We start from the raw sequence: 24,781 nt of genomic DNA, 5'->3' as shown, positions 1-24,781 counted from the left end.
AATAGTCTGGTTTAGTCCGATTCAATAAGTTACGGCACTTCCAATAGATTTAAAAACGTGAAAATGCGTTAAATTTCGTCACATGCTGAGAAGGTAGAACATCAACTATCAAATACATGACATATACCAGTAATACGATAAGAAATAAAATATTGCCATGTAACTGAAAATAATTAATTTATTTCCTGATGAAGTAAATATTTGGATCAAATGGCATAGGAAAATATGCATCATATCGACATCTTTATAGAATTATATTAAATTATTAAAACGTACGTGTCAGGAGTCTTAATTACTCGATGAACCAGCCCAAAGCTTAGCCTTCTTATTGGCATATTTTCTCAGTGCTAGCTCCTTACTCTTTACATTAAAATGCCATATCCTAATAAATGTCCTGGTCCTTACGTAGAGACAAATTATTTTGTCGCCGGGCTGAGTGGCTCAGACGGTTGAGGCGCTGGCTTTCTTACCCCAACTTGGCAGGTTCGATCCTGGCTCAGTCCGGTGATATTTGAAGGTGCTCAAATACGTCAGCCTCGTGTCAGTAAATTTACTGGCACGTAAAAGAACTCCTGCGGGACTAAATTCCGGCACCTCGGCGTCTTCGAAAACCGTAAAAGTAGTTAGTGAGATGTAAAACCATTAACATTATTATTATTATTATTATTATTATTATTATTATTATTATTATTATTATTATTAAATTATTTTGTCATGGAATACTGGAAATTTTGACTTAATAATAGAAATAAGAGTTTTCACGTTTTTGCATCTGGATACAGCCTTACCGTAAAATACACCAAATGAAATTTCGAACTGGGCTATATTTTTTAACCACTCATGACTGGGATGTGTAAGGCCCCCTTTTGAAATAACCGAGATCCAGTAACAGGTCTCTTCTCACACGACATTTTTGTCTCTTTCTTCGTATTTACTGTATATCGGATCACGGATACTGTATTATTTCACGGGCTTCGAAATGTATTCAGAAATATAAGTTATTAGCACATAATAATGTTAATGTTATTGGATTTTACGTCCCACTAATTATGTTTTTGAGCACCTTCACCACCGGACTGAGACAGGATCGAACCTGCCAAGTTGGGCTAAGAAGGCCAGCGATCTAACATTTGAGTTGCTACTCAGCCCGGCTATTAGCACATAACAATAATTATAGAAAATATTATTTTCAGTCAGTCATTTATATCTGACACCTTTTTACTGTACGAGATGTAATAATGGAGATATTCAAGAGTTTATTACAAAGTGTTTCAATAACCAAGCATTGCTGACGAGGAAGTATTGTCATGCCATCACAGTAGCAAACTAACTGGCTATGATGGTTGTTGTCGTTATTGTCTTTATAATATGCGAAATAATAATAATGTGATTTGTGTTACGTCTCACTAACAACATTTACGGTTTTCTGAGACTCGAGGTGCCGTAATTTTGTCCCACTGGAGTTCTTTTACGTGCCGACAATTTATAGCGCCACACACGTTTCCATAATATGTTGACTGCATTTTAATCAGTACAGTGGTTCTACTTCAGATACTGACAACACGAACACTGTTCACGTAGTGAACCACTATAAAATTATTATGTATCCGTGATCCGATATACAGTAAATACGTAGAAAGATACAAAAATGTCGGTTGGTCGGTCACTTGCTTTCTTGGCTTACGCTGCGTGAACCATCAACGATAGACCCCAAGTGTAAGCGTACGAAATGTAGAGCATAGAATCCTCTGCAAAAAAGTCCGCGATGGCACATACCTATTTCCAACCGGCTGCCCTCTAGAAACGATTTTATGCTACAGTCCGCGGTAAAAAATATAACTCCTTAAAATTAAATAAATATTTCGATATTATCCTCAAGTTCCTCATCAAAATAAATTGTTTGACCTCCTCCAGTATTTTATAAGGATTACAATAACCTTGTCAGGACATTATTTGCATGAATGGTTCAGAAGTTATGACCATTTTAGACTGTAGTGGTAATACGTGTCAGCAGGACGGGCCAGCGCTGTATCATATCACATGACGTCACGCAGAAGGCAGCCAGGAGAGAAACAAGTGAGCGCGATGCGGGAAGAGACCCCCCCTGGGTTGGTGCACCCATTAAAAAGTTCCTTGGGAGAATACTTTACTGGAACCTTGTTGGTGTGTTTTTCTTTTGATTGCAGAAATTTGCTTCTCCCTTGGGTCAATTCTATTCCTGGCCTCGTTGGTGGCTTTACATGAAGTCTCAAGATTTCCCGAAGACGAAGTTTGATTGTAATTGGGATGTGGTCAAGTTGAACCTATGATTTGAAGTAGTCTGTGAGGAGGTGCTTGGCTAAGATCTTCATAAAAACCTTTCCTTGCGATTATGTTCGAAAATTACGAGGTGTGTTCAAAAAGAGACCGAACTTTGTAAATTGCGCGCAAACCGCAACATTGAGCGAGTTGTGACTGTGGTGGCGCCTAGCGGCAACTTCTGACAACAGACCGCTGCTTTCCGCATTCAATTGCCTGCATTATCAGTTGAGTTAGAGCCTCTGAAGTGATTGCGTGTCACATGTTCGTCGAATTCTATAATGAAACAGCTTGAGGAACAACGCGTGTGCATGAAGTTCTGCTTCAAAGTTGGGAAAACGTTTGTGGAAACACTGGAGATGAGACGTGGGTGTACGGTTACGATGTCGAAACCAAAAGGCAATCATCACAGTGGGTGGGGAAAGGTTCTCCTCGACCGAATAAAGCACGAATGAGTCGTTCAAACATCAAGGTGATGCTGATTGTGTTTTTTGATTGGAAAGGCATTGTCCATCACGAGTTTGTACCCCGAGGCCAGACAGTGAACAAAGAACTGTACCAGAATGTTTTAACGCATTTGAGAGATGCTGTGCGCAGGAAGAGGCCTGAACTGTGGGAAAACAAATCCTGGATGTTGCACCATGACAATGCGCCAGCACATGCCTCTCTCTCGGTCGACTTGGCTCCAGCAGACTTTTTCTTATTCCCCAAATTGAAAACCACCTTGAAAGGACATCGTTTCCAAGACATTGAAGAGATCAAGGAGAATGCGACGAGGCAACTTCGCGCCATCAAAGGAAGTGCATTCCAGGAAGCATTTCAAAAGTGGAAGAAATGTTGGCAACACGCTGTTGATAGTGCAGGGGACTATTTTGAAGGGGACAGTCTGTGAAATGATGTAAGCTACATAATAAAGTTTTTCTAGCCACAGTTCGGTCTTTTTTTTGAACACGCCTCGTATATAGGCATTTATACCAGCAATATTTGGGGAAGAGAAGAACACAACCAAAATCCAATGTTGTGATGTTCTTGCCACGGAGTAAGTGCATTTAATTTCATCCACCTTATCGACACCTGACTTTGTGTCTTTATAGAAGGTATTCATTGAGGGTTTTGATCCATCTCAATAGTCATCAATAGAATTGTCTTCATAGAAAGTAGGTATAACCAACACAACTTTGTCCTTTCTTGGCTTATATGACACAAGGGTTAGGTTTTTCCTGAAGGCAAATACTCTTGATTCCATTGGCCGGTTGCTGGCAGTTGTCATAACAGGGGAAATTTCACGTTTATTCTTACGAATCGTTCCAACAAGTGTTAGTCTATCATTTTCAAGAAAATCTTGAGCGAGAGGAACAGACAGAAACCAGTTGTCACAAGTAACGTTATTACCAGATTTTTATATAGGTTTAACCAATCTTTTTACAATTTGGTGAGGCATATTTTCACTCTAGTGTGCGCCTTAAGGCTGTCTGCCTTCTAACCCCAACTTGGCAGGTTTGATCCTGGCTCAGTCCGGTGGTATTTGAAGGTGCTCAGATACATCAGCCTCGTGTTAGTAGATTTACCGGCACATAAAATAACTCCTGAGGGGTGATGTGAACGAATTAGATCCACGAAATGTCACTGTAATATTTGTCCCAAATGGAAGATAATAATTGCTTTTACACACAAAAAAAATGTAATAATGCTGTAAATTAAGAAATACCGTCGTTACTAGAAAAATATCTAGAGAAATATGTATACATACTTACGGGCTGTAGACAGGACTCCCTTATGTTACATTCCGCTGGTCGTGCCGTCTTTTGTTTTTTTTTCTTCGGGTCCAGGGCTAGCACCGATGAATGGGAGTGCTATGTCTGTGAATTCTAATTGTCCATATGACTAGTTCAAACAGCAAAATAGCATAATCCCTTGACCAATAAATATATCACTTAATGAATGAGTTAGGGCACAAAATGAATGACCAACATGAAGAAAACGACACCTAATTAATTCAAACAACTTCAATGAGCAAAGATATCACACACAAAAGTGTTAGGGAAACAAAACACATATGGAAGCGCTGCAACGTAGCAGAGAAAGTAGTTGTAAGGTAGTAAAGTATGTATCCATACTATTCTCTATGAGTAAAATATTTTGTAGTATTTCTTAATTTACCACAGGTTTTACACTTTGAGTAAAAGCAATTATTATCTTCCATTTGGGACAAATATTACAGTGACATATAATGGATCCAATTCGTTCACATAACCCTCCTGAGGGACAAAATTCCGGCACCTCAGTGTCTCTGAAAACCGTAAAGAAAAGTAGTTAGTGGGACGTAAAAGAATAACATTCTAAAAATAAATAAAGTATTGCATCGCAGCGAGTTTGTCCATCTATTTACACTGGTTTTGGGGGTTGATGTCATCAAATTTCAAATATTGAAGAAGAAACGGAAAAGATTTATGTCCGTTGTAAGCCTGAAATATTCGATTCCTGTACAATCAATTTGCTAGAGATCTTGTATATTGTGGGAAACCTTCAGTGCCCCACCAAGGAACAGGAAACCTAAACATGCCTTCATCTCAATAAGATTGATATTGGCTGCATCTTGGGGTCGAAAGAATTTCAAACAAATTGTTGATATGTAAGGGTATATGCGTGTTAAAATTTCTTGCAGCATTTTGTCTGTAAAAAATAATTGCAGTGCATCAACCAGCATCTTAGCATTTTTGGCAACTCCTACTACTCCAGGCAAGTGTTTTATTATATTATGTTCAGGTTGCCTGACCCTTCTATTAAGATTCATTACAGGCCGATGGTTCCACTGGGTCCCGTCCTTTCCTAGATACATTTCATGCTGCTCACTTTCAGTTACGCCTTCTTCACACGTGGACTGATCGCTCTCAGAATTATGATCAATATCATTTACGATGTCTCAAACACTGTCATCATTCACATCAACTTCGTCATCATCCAACCACTGCTCAATTTGATCCGTAGCTCTTGGAATAAATCTCAATAACTCCCTCGAAAGAGGACGCAGAGTCAGTATTCATAGCTCATTCTATATTATCGTGTTTATCCCACAATAAATAATCATGAGTAGAAAATAAGTCAAAATGCACCCACTACTACACCTGCAACTAATACATATATACAGTATAATTTTATAATAAATAATAATGGAAGAATGAATGACTTATCAAAAGAGTGAGTACAATTAACACCTCGCCGATACATGCCTGCAAGTCTGCAGTTGACAATATTGTGGCGGTCGGAGTCCAAACATAATTATGAATAATGGGGGATAAAAGGGTCAATTTATAAATATATGAAAATCAAACCATACACGAGGTAAACCTAGCTTACAGGTAGTTCAAACTACAACTGTGGAAAGGATGTGGAAGAGGCATGGAAACCCTATTGAGTTCCGTGAGGTCGTATTTGTTGTGGGGAAAAGGAGGAAACCAATGTTCACCCTTGAATCTTAGTTTAATGATTAACAAAAGAAGATAAAAGTACAAAACAAATTAATGAACCAAATAAGTAATTAAAACAGTAGATGAAAATTAAGAAACTGGGAAAACTAATACACATGAGGTACGTAATATTAATCTTCAAATCAAATTAAAAAAGGCCGGGCAGAGAGGCTCAGACGGTTAAGGTGCTGGCCTTCTGACCCCAACGTGGCAGGTTCGATCCTGGCTCAGTCCGGTGGTATTTGAAGGTGCTCAAATACGTCAGCCTCGTGTCGGCAGATTTACTGGCACGTAAAAGAATTCCTGCGGGGCTAAATTCCGGCACCTCGGCGTTTCCGAAAACCGTAAAAGAGTAGTTAGTGGGACGTAAAACAAATAACATTATTATTATTATTATTATTATAAATTAAAAAAGGACACCAACTGAAAAATCAAACTTTTAAGGACAGAAGGAAATTAAACTTCATCCAGAGGTTGACGCATAACTACGGGAGGCAAACTCAAAGGAAAACAAAATTTTACAAGTGACTGATAATATCGTAAATCCAGAAAAGAAAGTTAAATTTTTTACATTGATTACAATTCACTCAATCAGGAAATAGAATTGCCTCCGAAAACAAATTTGATGTTTAAATTGGCGAATGAGTAATATCAAAGGTAAACGCCGACACACTAGTAATATTTTACATTTTAGGAGAGGTTACATAAAACACATTAAAAGCCGAAACACAAGAATGAATAGCACTTACCCTGGGCTGGAGATCCAAGACGAGACGGATGCAGAGCGTGTCCGCTCAATAGGTTGGTTAGATGTTAAAGACGCTCAAACAAACTCCGCACATGCGGAGGCACAAGAAACCGTAAATCATGCAATCACACGTGACCAATCAGGTCATGGAATTTTCTCACTTGACATCCACATTTGCCAATTAAAAAATGCTCTTATTCCTACCAATGAGAACGTTTTTCGAGATCATTCTATCTGATGAAGCCGGAAACAACTAGAACAATCCTTCTAACAATGACACGTGTAGCTACACCCTGCCACAAATGTTAATACCTTAAAGTCTACAAATGCTAGTTACAATAAACAATTGGTGCAACCACAACTACATGAAATTTTAAATACCACAATTTCTTTGAACATAATTCTTGCAATGTTCGTTTATAGTTCCAAATAATAAATAAATAATTTTCTTCACCAGTCCCGAAAGTTAAAATAGTAAAAACAATATATTAAGATTTCACATTTCCAAAATTAAATAAAACGGTACAATGTAACAATGAAAAGCAGCAGTCTGAACACCGGTCACAAATATAAGCCTCTATAACTAACAGCTCGGCAGTTATTGAGACATCCTCACCCCATCACGGCATTTGTATTGTTGCAGAAGAAAGCTATAAGAAGCCAGCCCCTTCCACATTGCTTTTTGGGACTGTGGTACCAAAAAATAATAAAGTGCGGACTCTCATTCTGCGGTGCATGCAACAGAGCATTAAAGAACTCTTGCAGTACAAAATTCAGGCACCGTGGTGTTTGCAAAAACCTTAAAAATAGTTAGTGGGACATAAAGTCAGTAATATTATTATTGAGTTTGTGAGGACAGTGCACATGGCTACTTACTGCAACATTTATGTATACTGCTTACTAGTTATTCTTCACATTTATTTTGATCTGGAAGTTAGAAAAGATATACCGGTAATGAATATTTATTGATGTAGAATACTACTTTTTCGGAGGATCTTCTTGGTATACAGCGACCCATGATGATATCAACAGCCATATAGGGCATGTATGTACTTTGCCGTGGTCATAGTTACCATAAATCATTGTTAAGTATAACTTGATGAGTGTGAAAAATAAGCTTATTTATATGTTACGTTTCATTTATCTGTTTATGCATTTTTTACACCTGGAAAATATATTAAATTGGTAAACATTTAGAATAAAATAGTAATAGCAGTAGTAATTATAAACACATTGTAAATAGTTTTGTAATATAAATAAAATAATATCTGAGCTGATAAGTGTAAGTTCCTCTATAGAGGAGTGCAGAAAATATGATGATGATGATGATGATGATCAATAAATAAATAAATAAATAAATAAATAAATAAATATGTTCTCAGCTACCATGTGTAGGCATTTTAGTTTGATGCCATTTAAGCTGACTGCATAGTTTTCATGTTCCATTTTACTCTACTAGATGGCAGAATAAACTGGATCTGTATTGGGCAATCTATGGCTGAATTTTAAATTAATTTTGTCAGATAAACACCAAACATATCACGAGAGTTATTTTAGATGCTGACGTTATATGACATGGAGTGTCATATGGATTTTTTTTTTCTGCTCAAAAATCTGACTACCTCTGTTGGGTGTTAACCATCCAATTTTGGAATCCGGGGGCCAACTTACTTACCACATTTTTCATTTACATGTTTGTGTTGTTTCAGTGTTCTAAAAAAGAACATATTCTAAGCATATTTTCATGAAAACTAGGTATTATAATTTTTTATCTGTCTTCTTAAACCTTTTATTCTCATCATTGTGAAAACCTTTTAATTATTATTTTTATTGTGATAGGCATTCATTTTATGTTTGACATTTTCCTCTGTTTTTGCTACCCATTGATGTGTTCTATTATGATTTTATGTTTTTGCGCTATTGATCATTTTTACCTTTATCAATTTTTTTTAATATACGTAATAAATCTCTCTCGACAGAATTATTGGGTATTCATCATTGAATCTCATTTGCAGATTGGATCAGGAAATGACATCACATGCACAGACTGTTCCTCTGAGAGAAGAGGTTTTTGCTGCCTGTTTTACTGCTGATAAAAATAAAATTCTTATTGCAAGTGGCAGTGGGTTAATATATGTAAGTATGAGGATAGGTTGTAATTAGCATGACTGGTGCTTGTAAAGTGAAGTGATCATGTTCTTAATTTTCATGGTTTCAGCTATGGAAGCTGGATTATGCTCGCATGGTGTATATCTTTAGTGGTCATAGTCAGCGAGTTGTACACTTAGAACTGAGTCCGGATGAAGTTAATTTCCTGTCCTGTTCTCTAGATGGTACTGTCAAATTATGGACTTTAGAAGGACTTGAATATAGAAGTGGCCATCTTGATGAATACGACGAGCTTGGTAAGAGTGTATGATATTTTGCTTACTTCCACCTCAAACTCTATTCCCTGCTGATACTTTTAAGTACAGTGGATGCCCTCTTAACTGCGGCCTGGTTGGGACCGGACAATTGGTCGATAACAAAATGGCCTCGTAAACCAACAGTATTAAAATAAAGGGCCTGTCCAGTAATTAATAGAACTATTCTTGAGGAATACTGTTTCAAGCATCTTAACACGCGGGAGGTCGCACCAGTTTTAGAACGCGAGAGGTCGCGCAAAGGCAAATTGCTCATGCTTAATATTCTAATGAGCTGCTATTTTCCTTTTGCAGTGAATGTTCTGATAAAAATGTAAATATTTACCCTGTTTAACTGCCTTTCACCTAGTACTAACATAATTACCCAGTAACAATATTTTCTCAATGTAAAAAATTAATGAAATTTCTTTGCAAAATCTGGTAAAATTACGTGAGTTTTTAAAGAAAGCGAGAGGTTGCGGGTGAGCAAATTGCTTCAACGTTTGCATTTGTACATTTCAATGAATGATTTGGTCAGAATTCAAGGTACTGTGTAGAGATGAGAAGAATGTAAGAATTAGGAATGTGGCCTGCAAGCACGAACTTCCTGTTCTGCCCAGACAGATCGGCTCTTATCTGCTCGTATCTGCTACACGAAAACATTGACTCACACTTTGCAGTTTGCTGGATTACAACTGACAATGGTAACCATTGCGTCACTGGCTCTGCTGGTGGAAACCCCTTCGTCCCTTGCCTCACCAGGCATGTGCATTCTTTTGATCTCCCAACAGTAAAACTACAGCAGCACACTTCACTGAAAGCCACCATAATCCTCATGAACTTTACTTAAGAAGCTTTCTTGGAAATGCAGTCATGTAAGAATACACTACGCAAGGGGTCGCTCGAAGGCAATTTGCCGCGGCAGATGCGAGAGTGAAAGAAAAACTACTCCGGAACGCAGCATGCAATGCACTGACGATAATCAACGTCAGACGGGAGAGAGGGGTGGGATGAAACGAGCGCCCTAAGTACTACAGCGGCTAGCAGCGAAATTATTAACAAATACTTAAAAAGTGTTGCCATGGGTGCGACCTCTCGCGTGTTAAATTAAACATATTAGGCTTATGAAATTAGTAAAAACAGCATCTACTATTGTAAGCAATAGGCAATATGAAACAAGTTGCATCTTGTCCGTGGGCAGGATGAGGTGAGAGGCAGTGCAGACTCTTACGACAGCGGGAAATCAGAAGCGGCACTATTTACAGGGCCAACCAATTAATCCAATGGCTGATTAACCAAGTGGTGGTTATGAGGACATCCACTGTAGAATTCATATCTTATACATGAATTGTTGTCAGAGTTATGACTAGATATAGGCTTAGTGTTTTGAAAATTAACATACATATTTATTACTCTAAAGTGATTTTTATCTTGGATTATGTAGGATGGCTGGAGAAGAATTAAGTAGTGATCTGAAGGAAAGTCTATGTCTCCAATCTTTCATCAATGTATGTATGTATGTATGTATGTATGTATGTATGTATGTATGTATTCCACCTCTGTAGCATAATGGATAGCACTATTAGCTGCCATTCTCGGGGGCCCAGCTTCGATTCCTGATGCACACTTATAGAATGCACCTACAATGATGGCATCTAATACAGATGTTAACTGTTAGAGAAAGTATCAACTTTGCAACAAAAGAAGAATCAAGGACCGAGTAATTTGGCCATGAAATTAGGATCGTGCAGCCTGAAATTTTGTAACAAAACCCTGCTTAATATTAAAAAGTTATGGTATGGTTTCAATTGCATTGTGCAATGTACTGTACTATTCAAACACAAGGCATTACTGGGTTATAGCACAAGATATCTGCACTCAGGAAATTACGTACTTAGCTTGGCAGGGGCATGAGAATAATTTGTTTACATTAGGATTAAATTCTGGTGAAAAGCTATGTAGTGTAGTGAGAGAGATATCAAAGGAGTTAGTGTACAGTTACAATCAGTAGTATTTTGTAAGAAGCAAGTTCACAGACAATATTCACCTTTCACTCTGTTTTCAAGCCCACCGTGCAGTACGGGAGCAAAAAGCTGGATGGATACTGAATATTTTATTCATTTGCTGGAGGGAACGGACATGAAAGTAATGAAAGAGTACTTATAATGAAAAGAAAACTCATCATATAGGAATGTTGGATAGATGTGATAGCCCCAGGAGCCTTGTTGTTAGCTCTTTAATTATCTTGATTTCTTCTTTATTAGGAGGATGTGAATTGTGCAGTTTTTCCATGAGTGCTCTAAAAACAAGTCCTTTCTCTGAGAGGTCACAGTTTAAAAGTTTTTGAAAATAATGAGCTAAGTGTTCATAATTTTTGCTGTTGGTCATGAGCTTTCCTTCCTTGTTTTTGAAAGCTAGGTTTCTAGGACTCAATCCCTTAAATTTATTCTGTAAAATTCCTGGGTATTATTTTTCTTAAAGTTCTCCTCTATGCAGTCAAGCTGTTTCTTTTCGTACCATTGCTTCACATTCTTGAGGATTTTCGCTGTGCATTTTCTCTATTCCTTGAATTTCTCAAACTCTTTGTGGTTAGAACACCATCTGTTCTTTGCTCTGGATCTTTGCTGCAGTTTTCCATCACATTTGTTGTTTCAGCAGGGATGTTTTCTCTACCAGGAATATCCTATGTTCGCCTACCTCCTGGAATTTCTCAGTAATTTCTTTTGGTTCATGTGAGTCCAAAGATTCAGCTCTTTCTGGTAATTCTTTATGATTTCTTGATTGACATTGAACTTGTTGGTCCTAAATCATTTTATGAACCTTATCTTCACCCTAGGCAGGTAATGGTCATACTCCACGCTGACTCCCTTTTTGAACCCTGACATACATTATTTCCAGGCGGCTGCTGGAGATTGCCTTGTGATCGATCTGTAATTCTCTCAAGTTGGGATTCAGTAATCGTCATGTTATCATCCTTTTGGTTTCTTTACTGAACCAGGTGGACATTAACTTCAGATCAAATGAATCGCAGACTTCAATCAGCCTTTGTCCATTCTGGTTTGTCTTTTTTGTGGCATAGTTATCATATATGCATTTCATATATATGTATACTCAACAGTAGAAAAATAAGACCAATGGCTGAGCGTTGAAGCATAGTGGCCTTAGAGACCCATGTTGTACCTTATAGCTTGTGGAGAATGTTGTTCCATGTGTTCAGTTTTGTGATGCTGTTCATCAGATGGTGCTTGAAAGACAGTATTCTGACTAGTGTAACTTCCAGGTACTTAGAAAACCTGTTGTGCATTAACAGTGATTTGCTAAAATATGCATTGGGGGATCTATTAACCTGTTGGTTGGTTGTTAACCTGAATTAACCCAGAAATCAAAGTTTGCAAGAATTGCCTGAATTTACCATGAATTGTCTGCTCCTAGGTCAACTAACAAATGCATTTACATCACCACCCTAGCACAATTGGAAGTGCTATTTTTAGGCTGGTACTGTATGATACTATTAAAATAATCCGGGAGCAAAACTTTCTAAATAAGGGAAGTCATAGAAGTTGACTGTTTCTTGATTATAAGGAGCGAATAGGACATTGTTGACCAATAACAACACGGACTTCTGAATGCAAGCGTGTTTGGTTTAAATTTTATGAATATTTGTGATATTTTATTTACAACAATAATTACAATACCTATAAACTCCTCAGTTTCTCAATATTTTGGGAACTGCTGTGACATTAACTCTGGTTTTCTGTGCAGAAATTCTTAGTTCTTAACATGAAAATGAATCATTCAACAGTCGATGTAGAGTCCAACATTACATTTTAGGCACTTTGTTGTACATGAGATGCGCACTGCTCTCCTGCACAATGGCGTCTTTGCTTTGTTGATATAGCAAGTTAGTGCAGTCTGCTGTATGTGTAAGGGAACATTTCCCTCAGTTGTGAGTAGTCTACTTGTGAGAAGGAAGTATTGGTATTTGTGAAGTCCAGTTCTAAAGCCCACTCATTTCACATCTCTGTTCTTCCAAGAAATACTCTGTTCTGAAGTGGCATATGAAGACTGAGACTGAGGTAGCAAATTGTGCATTACATCACAAACTCTCTTTGATGTGGGTTGAACTAAATCGTCCTTATCACTGGCAGAGTCCTCATCAGGTAACAGAAAATGTTGTCGGTCCCCTCATCCATTTTCTCAACATGACATTCTCTTCTCGAGTTCACAGCTGCTGCCCACTCAGGTTATTGAGGAGACCCCTGTCACCTCCAACTGAGTCTTTAGTGGACACAACTGTAGTATTCGGTGGCTCGATATGAACATAGCCGATAAAAAAATCTTCATCAAGCAGAGCAAGGACTTCCTTGAGCATGAGATTCCTGGGGGGGGGAGGGAGACTGGCATTTAACATAATGTTTCTTATTCGTACTCTAGCTTACTGCTTGTACAAACAATTTGTTTTGGTTATAATTGAGGAGTTATATTTGCATGCTTACAAGGGCAGTGAAACTATCACATAGTTCCTTTGTTAGCTGTTCACTATACATAATGTCTGAAGTGACGTAGTATTGACCTAGTGGTACCAACACTGTTTACATGTGCATATATACAGTACTATATTTATGAAACTACCTATTCTAAGGCAATCAAGTAAATCTACCATTGATAATATTCAACAAGTACAATTTAAAGTTAAGGCAAAATGAAGCAGTAGTATGTATATTTACTTCAAGAGAGCAGCCATATCTGCTACCACCGAGCAATGAGCAAATTTTAGGTGATGATTGTAGAGGAGAACAGTTGAGTCAACAATACTGATACCAATATAATGGTCCGTTATTGGACATGATAAATTTTCCAGCTAACTCATTCTTGGTTGCCTGCGTTTCGCCCTCGTGTGCTAAGTTGGGCTCGTCATTTGGGACTTAGCACACCTCCCAAGACGCAAGGCTAGTGCATACCGTGGAGGCCACTGCATAGGCTACTTGAAGCCACCAGCAGTACCAATGCACTATGAGAGCTATGTCTCATTTCCAAAAATTGATGCCTGCCTGGCCATCAGAACATATAGATGTTGATTCCCATGTTGTTGTTTTGAGTCATCAGTCCATATACTGGTTTGATGCAGCTCTCCATGCCACCCTATCCTGTGCTAACCTTTTCATTTCTACGTAATTATTGCATCCTACATCTGCTCTAATCTGCTTGTCATATTCATACCTTGGTCTACCCCTACCGTTCTTACCACCTACACGTCCTTCAAAAACCAACTGAACAAGTCCTGGGTGTCTTAAGATGTGTCCTATCATTCTATCTCTTCTTCTCGTCAAATTTAGCCAATTTAAAGTTAAAAACTTCATGATCGTTCCGTATTGAATAGAGAAATAAGATGATGTACAATATTAGAAGGATCCACCTTTCAATACTTCGTTGTAAGTTGAACTAAAAAGAAGTCGCAACTTGTTTATTGGGACCGGTTTCGACACATTACAAGTGTCATCATCAGCCAAATAGTAAAGTAGGGCAAGATATAAAGATCTTAAAACAACTAATACATTGAACACAGGCAAAAAATTAACATTGATTCATATCGTAGCAATTCAGTTAATGTCCAAAACACAATGATCGCAGTCAAGAGAGTAAACAGAACATCATTGTCTTGCGCCGAAAACAAATATAGTTGAAGTTCACAAGCAGATTAAGTATGCACTTATGTAGAGTCGTTGCCAGACAGACATAGGTCTCATAGTGCATTGGCACTGCTGGTGGCTTCAAGTGGCCTATGCAGTGGCCTCCACGGTATGCACTAGCCTTGCGTCTTGGGAGGTGTGCTAAGTCCCAACTGACGAGCCCAACTTAGCACACAAGGGCAAAACGCAGGCAACTAAGAATGAGTTAGCTGGAAAATTTATAATGTCCAATAACGGACCATTATATTGGTATTATAAATTTACTCATTCCGGACAAATATTTTAAGTTCCCTATGGGAATCAACATCTATATCATTAACAATACTGCTTCATGAAGCTGACTCGCCCCAGTATTGTAAATCCGAGAAAGAGGTGAAGACATAACTTTCTCTCATGAATATCGATTAGAGGCAGGAAAATATAAACATCTGTATCCTGTTACTAATAATAATCTTATTGGTTTTACATTCCTCTAACTACTTTTATGGTTTATGGAGACGGCGAGGTGCCAAAATTATATCCTACAGTAGTTCTTTTAAATGCTGATAAATGTACTGTCACAGGACTGACATATTTTAGCACCTTCAAATATCACCAGACTGAGTCAGGATCAAACCTGCCAACTTCGGCTCATACAGCCAGCGCCTTAACCGTCTAAGCCACACAGCCTGGCATATGCTGGTACTGTATGGTACTGCTAGATTAATTCTGGTTAAATGGAAGTTGCTAACTTCTGTTTTAGTCATGTTTGATTAGTCTCCTTATACAAAAGTAATTTCTGAGGAAAGAAAGGTCTTCAGTGAGAATATCTTTAGTAGTTTCAAAGCTGTTTCCCTTGTGAAGCTGTTGCCCAGTCATCTGTGGAACCAAATTTTCTAAATCTCTGGCATTTCAGCTATATACAAACTAATGAGTGGAAAAAACATGGATTCTTTGGGTAGACTATTATTCAGTTTCTTTGTTCTCCTGACTGAATCACCCATTATAACCCTGAACATTCTGCCAATCAACAGCACTATCAGAGGGAAGAGAAAGGTCCACCTGTTCAATTCCATTAGCTTAATATAGTCCGGCTCCATGGCTAAATGGTTAGCGTGCTGGCCTTTGGTCACAGGGGTCCCGGGTTCGATTCCCGGCAGGGTCGGCAATTTTAACCTTAATTGGTTAATTTCGCTGGCACAAGGGCTGGGTGTATGTGTCGTCTTCATCATCATTTCATCCTCATCACGACGCGCAGGTCACCTACCGGCGTCAAATCGAAAGACCTGCATATGGCGAGCCGAACTTGTCCTCGGACACTCCCGGCACTAAAAGCCCTACGCCATTTCATTTCAGCTTAATATAGTGCCGTGTATAATTAATATAGTGTCCTATATAATTATATATATTAAATTGCATAGGTGGACCTTTCTCTATCCTTTGATAGTGATCAGGTGTCAATACAGACCATAATGAAATTCATAACTTATGAATCAACAGCATGTTGAAGAGCTGGGCTATGATTTTTCAGTATATCACAAGTAACAGTCTATATACAAGCCACCCCACCTTACCTTCTTCACATAGTATTATATGCAGCCATTAGGTCATTAAATGCCTCAGATGTCTTAAGGCATAGATGAAATCCTGCCTCTGTGTATGTAGCAAGGAATAGTACCTGGTCGAGGCAGATGCATTGCGGCCTAAAACCAGCTTGTTCAATGGAGTAAATAATAGGACATTATGTCATGGTTTTCTTTTAAGTCCTCACGTTCTTTATGTCCTTGCAAAGTATCCGCCCCTCTTACATGTCTCTTAAAATAGATAGTAAGTGAAAGGATGTTAATCTGCATTATTATTATTATTATTATTATTATTATTATTATTATTATTATTATTATTATTATTATTATTATTATTATTTAATGCTTAGGTATTGAAACTCGCAGTTGGTGGTATAGCAACCCCTTTTGTTTTGTGGAATATTCATATAATAATGATCTTTATTCTTCCCACAGGTCACCCTATGAACATTCCTTCACCTCGTTTAACACAGAGTCATTGGAGCAATGTGTTTTCTGATGATCCAGTGAATGACAAAAGCCTAATGACTTTCAGCCATCACACATCCCATGTTCATAAAGCAAGATTCTCAGACTCTGGTGAAGAAATTATCTCATGTTCCAAAGATGGATCTGTCAAGGTATGCTTACATTATATTCACCACAAGTAATAACATATCTTAGTTTTAAAATAAATGCTCTGGACCAAGCGAGTTGGCTGTGCAGTTAAGGGGCGTGCAGCTATGAGCTTGCATTTGGGAGACAGTGGGTTTGAACCCCACTTTCAGCAGCCCTGATGATGTTTCTGGGGTTTCCCATTTTCACACTGGGCACTTTCTGGGACTCTACCATAATTAAGGCCATGATCGCTTCCTTCCCACTCCTAACCCTGTTCTATCAGGTTGTTGCCATAAGACCTATCTGTGTTGGTGTGACGTAAAGCAAAATCGAAAACAATAAAATAATGATAATAAATGCTACGGCTGCATAAGACAGCCATCCTCAACTCAGTGCTGTATGTCATGATAGAGTGCTCTGCTACCCAATATTCTGGAATGGGTACTGTGCTGCAGTGCCAGCCCATTACATTTGTGATAAGTGCTGTTCATACTTGAGAAAATCAACCGTACACTAATTTTAACATTTAATTCCTCAAGCATGACATTGTTAAACTCCAGGCTGCACCCAGTGTGCTTTATTTCTAGCCTACTCCCAGTTCTGAATGCAGTATCATATGAATTTTGCTATTATTTCCAAACAGGCAGGCGAAAAAAATATCAAACGCACAATAACATATTATATAAATTATAAATAAAAATTTCAAAAAATTAGGGGAACATGTTTTGTAACGTCTGGTATGTGAACGTTAATTTTGGTAGATGGGGTTCCAATGGTCGTTTATACTCCATCTGTAGGCATAGCCATGCATTAAACTGTCAGGTGACCTCTCAAAACAAAGTGAATAGTGGTGTGTCGCTGTGTGTCGTGAGGTACACAGACTACTGCGGTCATTTGAACATGTTGTATGTAAACCAGCACATCCCATAAGACATCTTAACAAGGTTCAATTCGCAAGGGCCGTCACTTTGATCCAGGTACGATGGACTTTTCATCGTGTTGCTGTGGATCCCAATGTCTCCCCGTCAGTTATGGGTTGGCCAAGGTCGTGGACGCATGACAACCCCACAGGATGACCGATATCTGACCATCTGTGCATTGGGGTTGTAACCTTTCCGGTGTACACAAACTAAAAATTAAAACATGATAATAGTAATAATTAAAGTAATGAGGTAGACTAACCATTTTCAGACGCGATCAAATAATATCTAAAACATACGCATGATTAACACATGAAAACAATGGAAAGTAAGTATCAGGTTGGGTAACATGACAACTAAGGAACGGAGATGGGAAGCGGTGAGACCATAAAGGTATTGGCATTGCTGGTGAAACAAAATTAGCGATGATTCTATTCGAATACAATTTACTGAAATAATAATAATAATAATAAAAATAACATTGCAATTGGCACTTACGAAAATAATAATAATAATAATAATAATAATAATAATAATAATAATAATAATAATAATAATAAGAAGAAGAAGAAGAAGAAGAAGAAGAAGAAGAAGAAGAAGAAGAAGAAGAAGAAGAAGAAGAAGAAGAAGAAGAAGAAGAAGAAGAAGAAGAAGAAGAAGAAGAAGAAGAAGAAGAAGAAGAAGAAGAAGAAGAAGAAGAAGAAGAAGAAGAAGAAGAAGAAGAAGAAGAAGAAGAAGAAGAAGAAGAAGAAGAAGAAGAAGAAGAAGAAGAAGAAGAAGAAGAAGAAGAAGAAGAAGAAGAAGAAGAAGAAGAAGAAGAAGAAGAAGAAGAAGAAGAAGAAGAAGAAGAAGAAGAAGAAGAAGAAGAAGAAGAAGAAGAAGAAGAAGAAGAAGAAGAAGAAGAAGAAGAAGAAGAAGAAGAAGAAGAAGAAGAAGAAGAAGAAGAAGAAGAAGAAGAAGAAGAAGAAGAAGAAGAAGATGATGATGATATTACAATTGGAGCCATCAATGATGCAAGTTAATGTTAACATAAATTTAAGAAGAAACATCACACTGAACATACAAACTTCACGTTGCTAATTTTAAAATAACATACAGAATTAATTAGTAAATTTAACAACCTAACTGTGTTGAAAAGTAAGAGTACATGCTCACAAATAAGACATAAGGAAGGAAGGAAGGAAGGAAGGAAGGAAGGAAAAGCTGAAAATAATAAACATCTTAGCACAGAGCTCGTTCAGGAAGCAACCTTTCCATAAACACTTCTGAATAAGGAGCTCGTCCTGAATGAGAATATGCTAAGAGTACACTGGATTATGAGAGGTAGCCCCGGGGAAAATTAAAATTTACATATTTATACAATTTACAACCAACGAAAAAGGGTATTGAAATTTTACATATTAAAACAATTTACAAAACCAAAAGGAAAAGGGGATTGCCTCTAAAATAAAATTATATGACTAGCCACAAGGGCTAAGTCATGTGAAATTAAATTTGGCAAATGGGAGAAAACCGGCTAAGCTCCGGAGGTTAAAGAAAATTAAATTGAAAACTACATTTGAAAATGACTACCCGAAAGGAGAAATAGATAGTGCTTACCTTGGAAGGGGGGCCAAGAGAACCATCAGATGAAGGAGACATCTTCTCCCATCGCCGATCAAAACTACAAGACAGCGGGAATGCGCTTGGCTCTGGCCAAGAGCTCAATGGCCGGAAATGGTGAAATCGAGAAACGCCCAATTAGCGCACCCGGGTTTCTAGTATTCACCCATAGGGAATGATTTTATTTTGGCCAATAAGGGCCCAGAGAAAAACTGCTGACCAAAAACCGAGCATAGCTTCGAGAAATTTCCATTCGGTTGCAACCGGAAATTCCTCAAAGCATCCTATCAGACCTGGCACCTACACAACACTGTGTCCCAAAAGTTTTTTTATCTTACCTTCACATGCTCATAAAACCTAATAAAATTTTTTCATAATAACCAAATAAATTGAAGAAGTACCAGAGTAATTAAGTAAATCTTCATATACAGAAAACGCCCCAAAAAAAACCCAAGTTCGATATTACACAAGTCAATATTTCAATCTAAAGAGTAAAAACCAATTTAACCATTTTACACACACAGTCACTTTCTTTTTACCAACAAATAAACATATGAACATACAAAGATAACATATGATTATCCTTCTTTTCTCACAGTCCAGTTTTCTAAGGTCAGATAAATATTTTACAATCGCTACATACTCCCCGCCCCAAAACTCGAGCATAGCTCAATAAAAATAATTTTATTACACTTCATTAGCAGTCATGTTTTCTGCGTTGGATATTCAAAAAATTAAAATGTCAGTTTTATGTCCACTGAAAAATAAAATACAACACTGTTAAGAAAAAAAATATATATATTGAATCTTGTGCAAATAATTTCTTTGATTTTCAACTCGTACGTCCACTAACAAGGCATCCACCGCTTTCTCCATGATGTTTGGCACGAGTAGATCTTGTGTAGTTCTTACTTTATTTACATGGTAGGAGTTGCTAGTGTTGACCACTAGTTATTGCTGACTGTGTGGCTGACGAACTGGCCAGTGCCACCAGGCTCCATATTAATTCAGTTCAGACTGGGTTCACAAGCAAGTAGTCATGCGACTCATCCATACTTTGAGCCAACTGGTATGAGGCAGCGAAATAGAGCATAGTATAGCACGACTGGCGCTATCAGGGCATCTGGCTGCTAGGTTAGGGTGTTGGACGACATGTCCAAGACATATGATGTGCCCCTCCAATAGGCACATGAGGTTGCCATCAGGTAGAAGTAAGATTGTCACCTGGACATCTGGCCACTGGGTTGCGGTGTTGGACGACATGTCTAACAAGGGGGCATTTCGTACCCGTCCCCACCGATTTCGCTCAAATTTATAGAACATGCAGGGCTTGTCTAGAAATGAAAGTACCCGAAGTGGGAACTCCAGATGGCCAAGTGTATAGAAAATAAAAATTAAAAAATCATGTTGACGCGGCTCTCGCACCGTATAAGCCACTTACATTAGTGCACACGCCGAGCAGTTGCTGGCGTAGCGGTAAGAGCTCGGACTGGTAATGCGATGGGCGTGGGTTCGACTCCCCGTGTGGAGACTGTTTCATTCTTTCAACTGTTATATTATTCATTTTCCAATTACGCAAAGAGGTGAATAATTCATTTTGTTTATTTATTTATACGCAAAGGCATAGAAAAGGTAAAAATTGGGATTTCATTGTCAGACTTTTATCTACCTGTGCCAAGAATCTATTGTTTGTGTACAGCTGCCAGGAGCAACTTTCACTTGTCGGGTGAAAAGGAATCTTACAGCGAAACGACTATTCATGTTTATGGCACTTTCCCCAAGCAGGGGGGAGAGGCAGTAAAGGAGAAAAAAGAATAATTTCTGTTTGAACACGTTGGGAAAGTTTGCAACTCCAAATTTTCTACAATTGTGCGCTCATTGAAAAAAAATGACGTCCTTTATGCCTTTTGCGTATAAATAAATATATAAAATAAATTAACATGAATGAATAATACAACTGTTCGGCGTGAGCACTAACGTAAGTGAATAATATGATGCGAGAGCCGCGTCAAAATTTTTATTTTTATTTTCTATACGTTTGGCCATCTGGAGTTCCCACTTCGGGTGCTTTCATTTCTAGCCAAGCCCTGCATTTTCTATAAATTTGAGCGAAATCGGTGGTGACGAGTAGGGAATGCCCCCTTGTAAGACATGATGTGCCCCTCCAATAGACACATGAGGTTGTCGTCAGGTAGAAATAAGATTGTCATCTGGACATCTGGCCACTGGGTTGCGCTGATAATTAGGTGCAAGACCCTCAACAATGCTGGCAATCATTTGAGACTCAGAATAGTTGAGCATAAAAATCCTAGCATAGAACTTAATGTCCTGAATATACTCAGAGAACGATTCATTCAAATGCTGCACTCTGAAATAATGTTTTTGCACTAAGGAAGACAATGCACGAGAAGGAATAAAGAACTCAAGTACATGTGCATGAAACGGATCCACTGTCCATCTTTCAGAAATGGCTCTAATGATGTGCTCAGAAAGAGCTCCAGATACATGTGGATATAAGACTTGGAAGAAATTATCACTACTTAAATTGTATACAATAGCCTGATTTTTTTCATGTCGCACTGACACAGATAGGTCTTATGGTGACGATGGGATAGGAAAGGCCTAGGAATGGGAAGGACACGCCCGTGGCCTTAATTAAGATACAGTCTCAGTATTTGCCTGGTGTGAAAATAGGAAACCACGGAAAACCATCTTCAGGGCTGCCGATAATGGGGTTCGAACCCACTATCTCCCGATTACTGGATACTGGCCGAACTTAAGGACTGCAGCTTTCGAGCTCGGTCCTGATCTTTAAATTCAATTTTTAAAAATTGAAAAAAAGAAATGACATCATCAATTGAGTGAGCTGTGAACTTTGACACACCCTTAAATACAGCAGTTAATGGGTGAGGTAAATTAGAAAAAATCTGGGAGACAGGAGGTGTAGGCAATACCTGAGAGGGGCTAGAATTGTTCTGAGAGGGAATTACAATAGCATAGCACCCTTGATTCTAACGCCCTTGAGAAAAGGATGGAGTACTGAAAGTGAGGTTAGGGTTTACATTGTATGGCAATGAAACTGGCGCAGATATTCACTTTTGCAAAACACTTTCACACATTTGAGAAACCACCGAAGCATTTGATACAGGTGACACTTGGACACGGGGATATTTTTGCATTTCCACATGAGGAACAGGTTGGGTTGCAACAGAAGATAGAGACAAAGACACAGTAGAATTACCAGGTGTCATAGGAATAAGAGACATACCAACTTATGTAAAAAGAACCATTGCATGCATTACTTACGGGCAGAGCAGCACTTGTAAATAGAGGAGGAGAAGATTGCGGGGGAACATTATCACTAGTTAACACATTGCAGTTTTGGGAGGCAGTAGATACAGAAATTGTTCACTTTCACCAGATTCGGACGGGTCAGACGCTTGAACTTCAGAGCTAGAATTAGGCAACGTATTGCCTTCTAGCAAGCCTACTATTTTATAAAAAATGCGAGAAAACTGTGTCAATAATGACTCGCACTCCTGCTGCTCGGTTGCTAATAAATTGAGAGATAATAAGTCGCGAATCCTGTCTATGTAATGCTGCACTTGGGCTTTCGCACGTGTTAATTCAGCATTAGACGGTTCGGAGGAACAGAAAGACAAAAGAAAAGCATTAAATAGTCTAACTTTTCTCTAAATATTGCCAAAGATGCGCTCCTATCATCTGTGGTTAACTCGGGTATTGACACCGGTAAATTAAGGGATTGCCTCAACAGGCTCGTGTCATCTCTAACCTTTCCTGTCGAATTCAATTTACGAATACGAAGTTTATAAACTAATTCCTCCTTCCTCAAATGGAAAGAGACAGGGATAGCACGAGATATGTTGACCAAATAGCACTACGAAATAATAATTTAATTAAATTTTAGGTTATAATCACCATCAACTTCCTTTCATCAGTAATCAAAGGCTCTGCGATCATTACCATTATGTAACCTTCCTGGTGTACACAAACTCAAAATTAAAACATGATAATAGTAATAATTAAAGTAATGAGGTAGACTAATCATTTTCAGACGCGATCAAATTATATTGAAAACATACGCACAATTAACACATGAAAACAACGGAAAGTAAATATCAGGTTGGGTAACATGACCACTAAGGAACGGAGATGGGAAGCGGATGGGACCATACCCAGGCAGTGAGAAGGTATTGGCATTGCTGGTCAAACGAAATTAGCAGTGATTAAATTCAAATACAATTTACTGAAATAATAATAATGATAATAAAAATAACATTACAATCAGAACTTACAAAAATTATAATAAAAAGATATTATAATTGGAGCCATCAGTGACGCAAGTTAATATTAACATAAATTTAAGAAGAAACATCACACTGAACATACAAACTTCACGGTGCTAATTTTAAAATAACATACAGAATTTAGTAAATTTAACAACCTAACTGCGTTGAAAAGTAAGAATACACGCTCACGAATAAGATTCCAAGCCGTCCACTTCATGACCGTATCGATGAGTACAATCAACAAATTAATTTAAAAAACCCCTAACCGATACTTTATTTTTTTTGCCTTGGGCAAAATAAAAATACATTAGCACACACAGAACATGTTTCGACCACGGAAGGAAGGAAGGAAGGAAGGAAGGAAGGAAGGAAGGAAGGAAGGAAGGAAGGAAGGAAGGAAGGAAAAGCTGAAAATAATAAACATCTTACCACAGAGCCCGTTCAGGAAGCAACCTTTTCAAAAACACTTCTGAAGGAGCTTGCCCTGAATGAGAATATGCTAAGAGGACACTGGATTATGAGAGGCAGCCCCGGGGAAAATTAAAATTTACATACTTATACAATTTACAACCAGAGAAAAGGGGAATGAAAACTTACATATTAAAACAATTTACGAAACCAAAAGGAAAAGGGAACTGCCTCTAAAATAAAATGATATGACTAGCCGTAAGGGCTTAGTCATGTGAAATTAAATTTGGCGAATGGGAGAAAACCGGGTAAGCTCCGGAGGTTAAAGAAAATTACATTGAAAGCTACATTTGAAAATGACTACCCGAAAGGAGAAATAGATAGTGCTTACCTTGGAGGGGGGCCAAGAGACCCACCAGATGGAGGAGACAACTTCTTCCATCTCTGATCAAAACTACTAGACAGCGGGAATGCGCTTGGCTCTGGTCAAGAGCTCAGTGGCCGTAAATGGTGAAATCGAGAAACACCCAGTTAGCGAACCCGGGTTTCTAGTATTCACCAATAGGGAATGATTTTATTTTGGCCAATAAGGGCCCAGAGAAAAACTGCTGACCAAAAACCGAGCATAGCTTCGAGAAATTTCCATTCAGGTGCAACCGGAAATCCCTCGAAGCATCCTACCAGATCTGGCACGTGCACAACACCGTATCCTAAAAGTTTTTTTATCTTACCTTCAGATGCTCATAAACATATACATACATACATACATTATCATTA

General features: G+C 38.2%; 1 protein-coding gene across 1 annotated transcript in view; it reads left to right on the top strand.

Moving 5' to 3' along the window:
* LOC136866773 (apoptotic protease-activating factor 1) overlaps window positions 1–24,781 on the top strand; it is a 279,902-nt gene that overhangs the window by 150,743 nt on the left and 104,378 nt on the right. Inside the window, exons 12-14 of the mRNA XM_067143881.2 lie at window positions 8,529–8,649; window positions 8,732–8,918; window positions 16,603–16,787. Of these exons, the coding sequence (XP_066999982.2) occupies window positions 8,529–8,649; window positions 8,732–8,918; window positions 16,603–16,787 (493 nt within the window). The remainder of the gene's footprint in view (window positions 1–8,528; window positions 8,650–8,731; window positions 8,919–16,602; window positions 16,788–24,781) is intronic.

This window comes from Anabrus simplex, chromosome 3 (assembly GCF_040414725.1).
Source record: "Anabrus simplex isolate iqAnaSimp1 chromosome 3, ASM4041472v1, whole genome shotgun sequence".
NCBI lineage: Eukaryota > Metazoa > Arthropoda > Insecta > Orthoptera > Tettigoniidae > Anabrus > Anabrus simplex.
The sequence above is the reverse complement of the archived record's forward strand: the minus strand, read 5'-3'. Positions and strand labels throughout refer to the sequence as shown.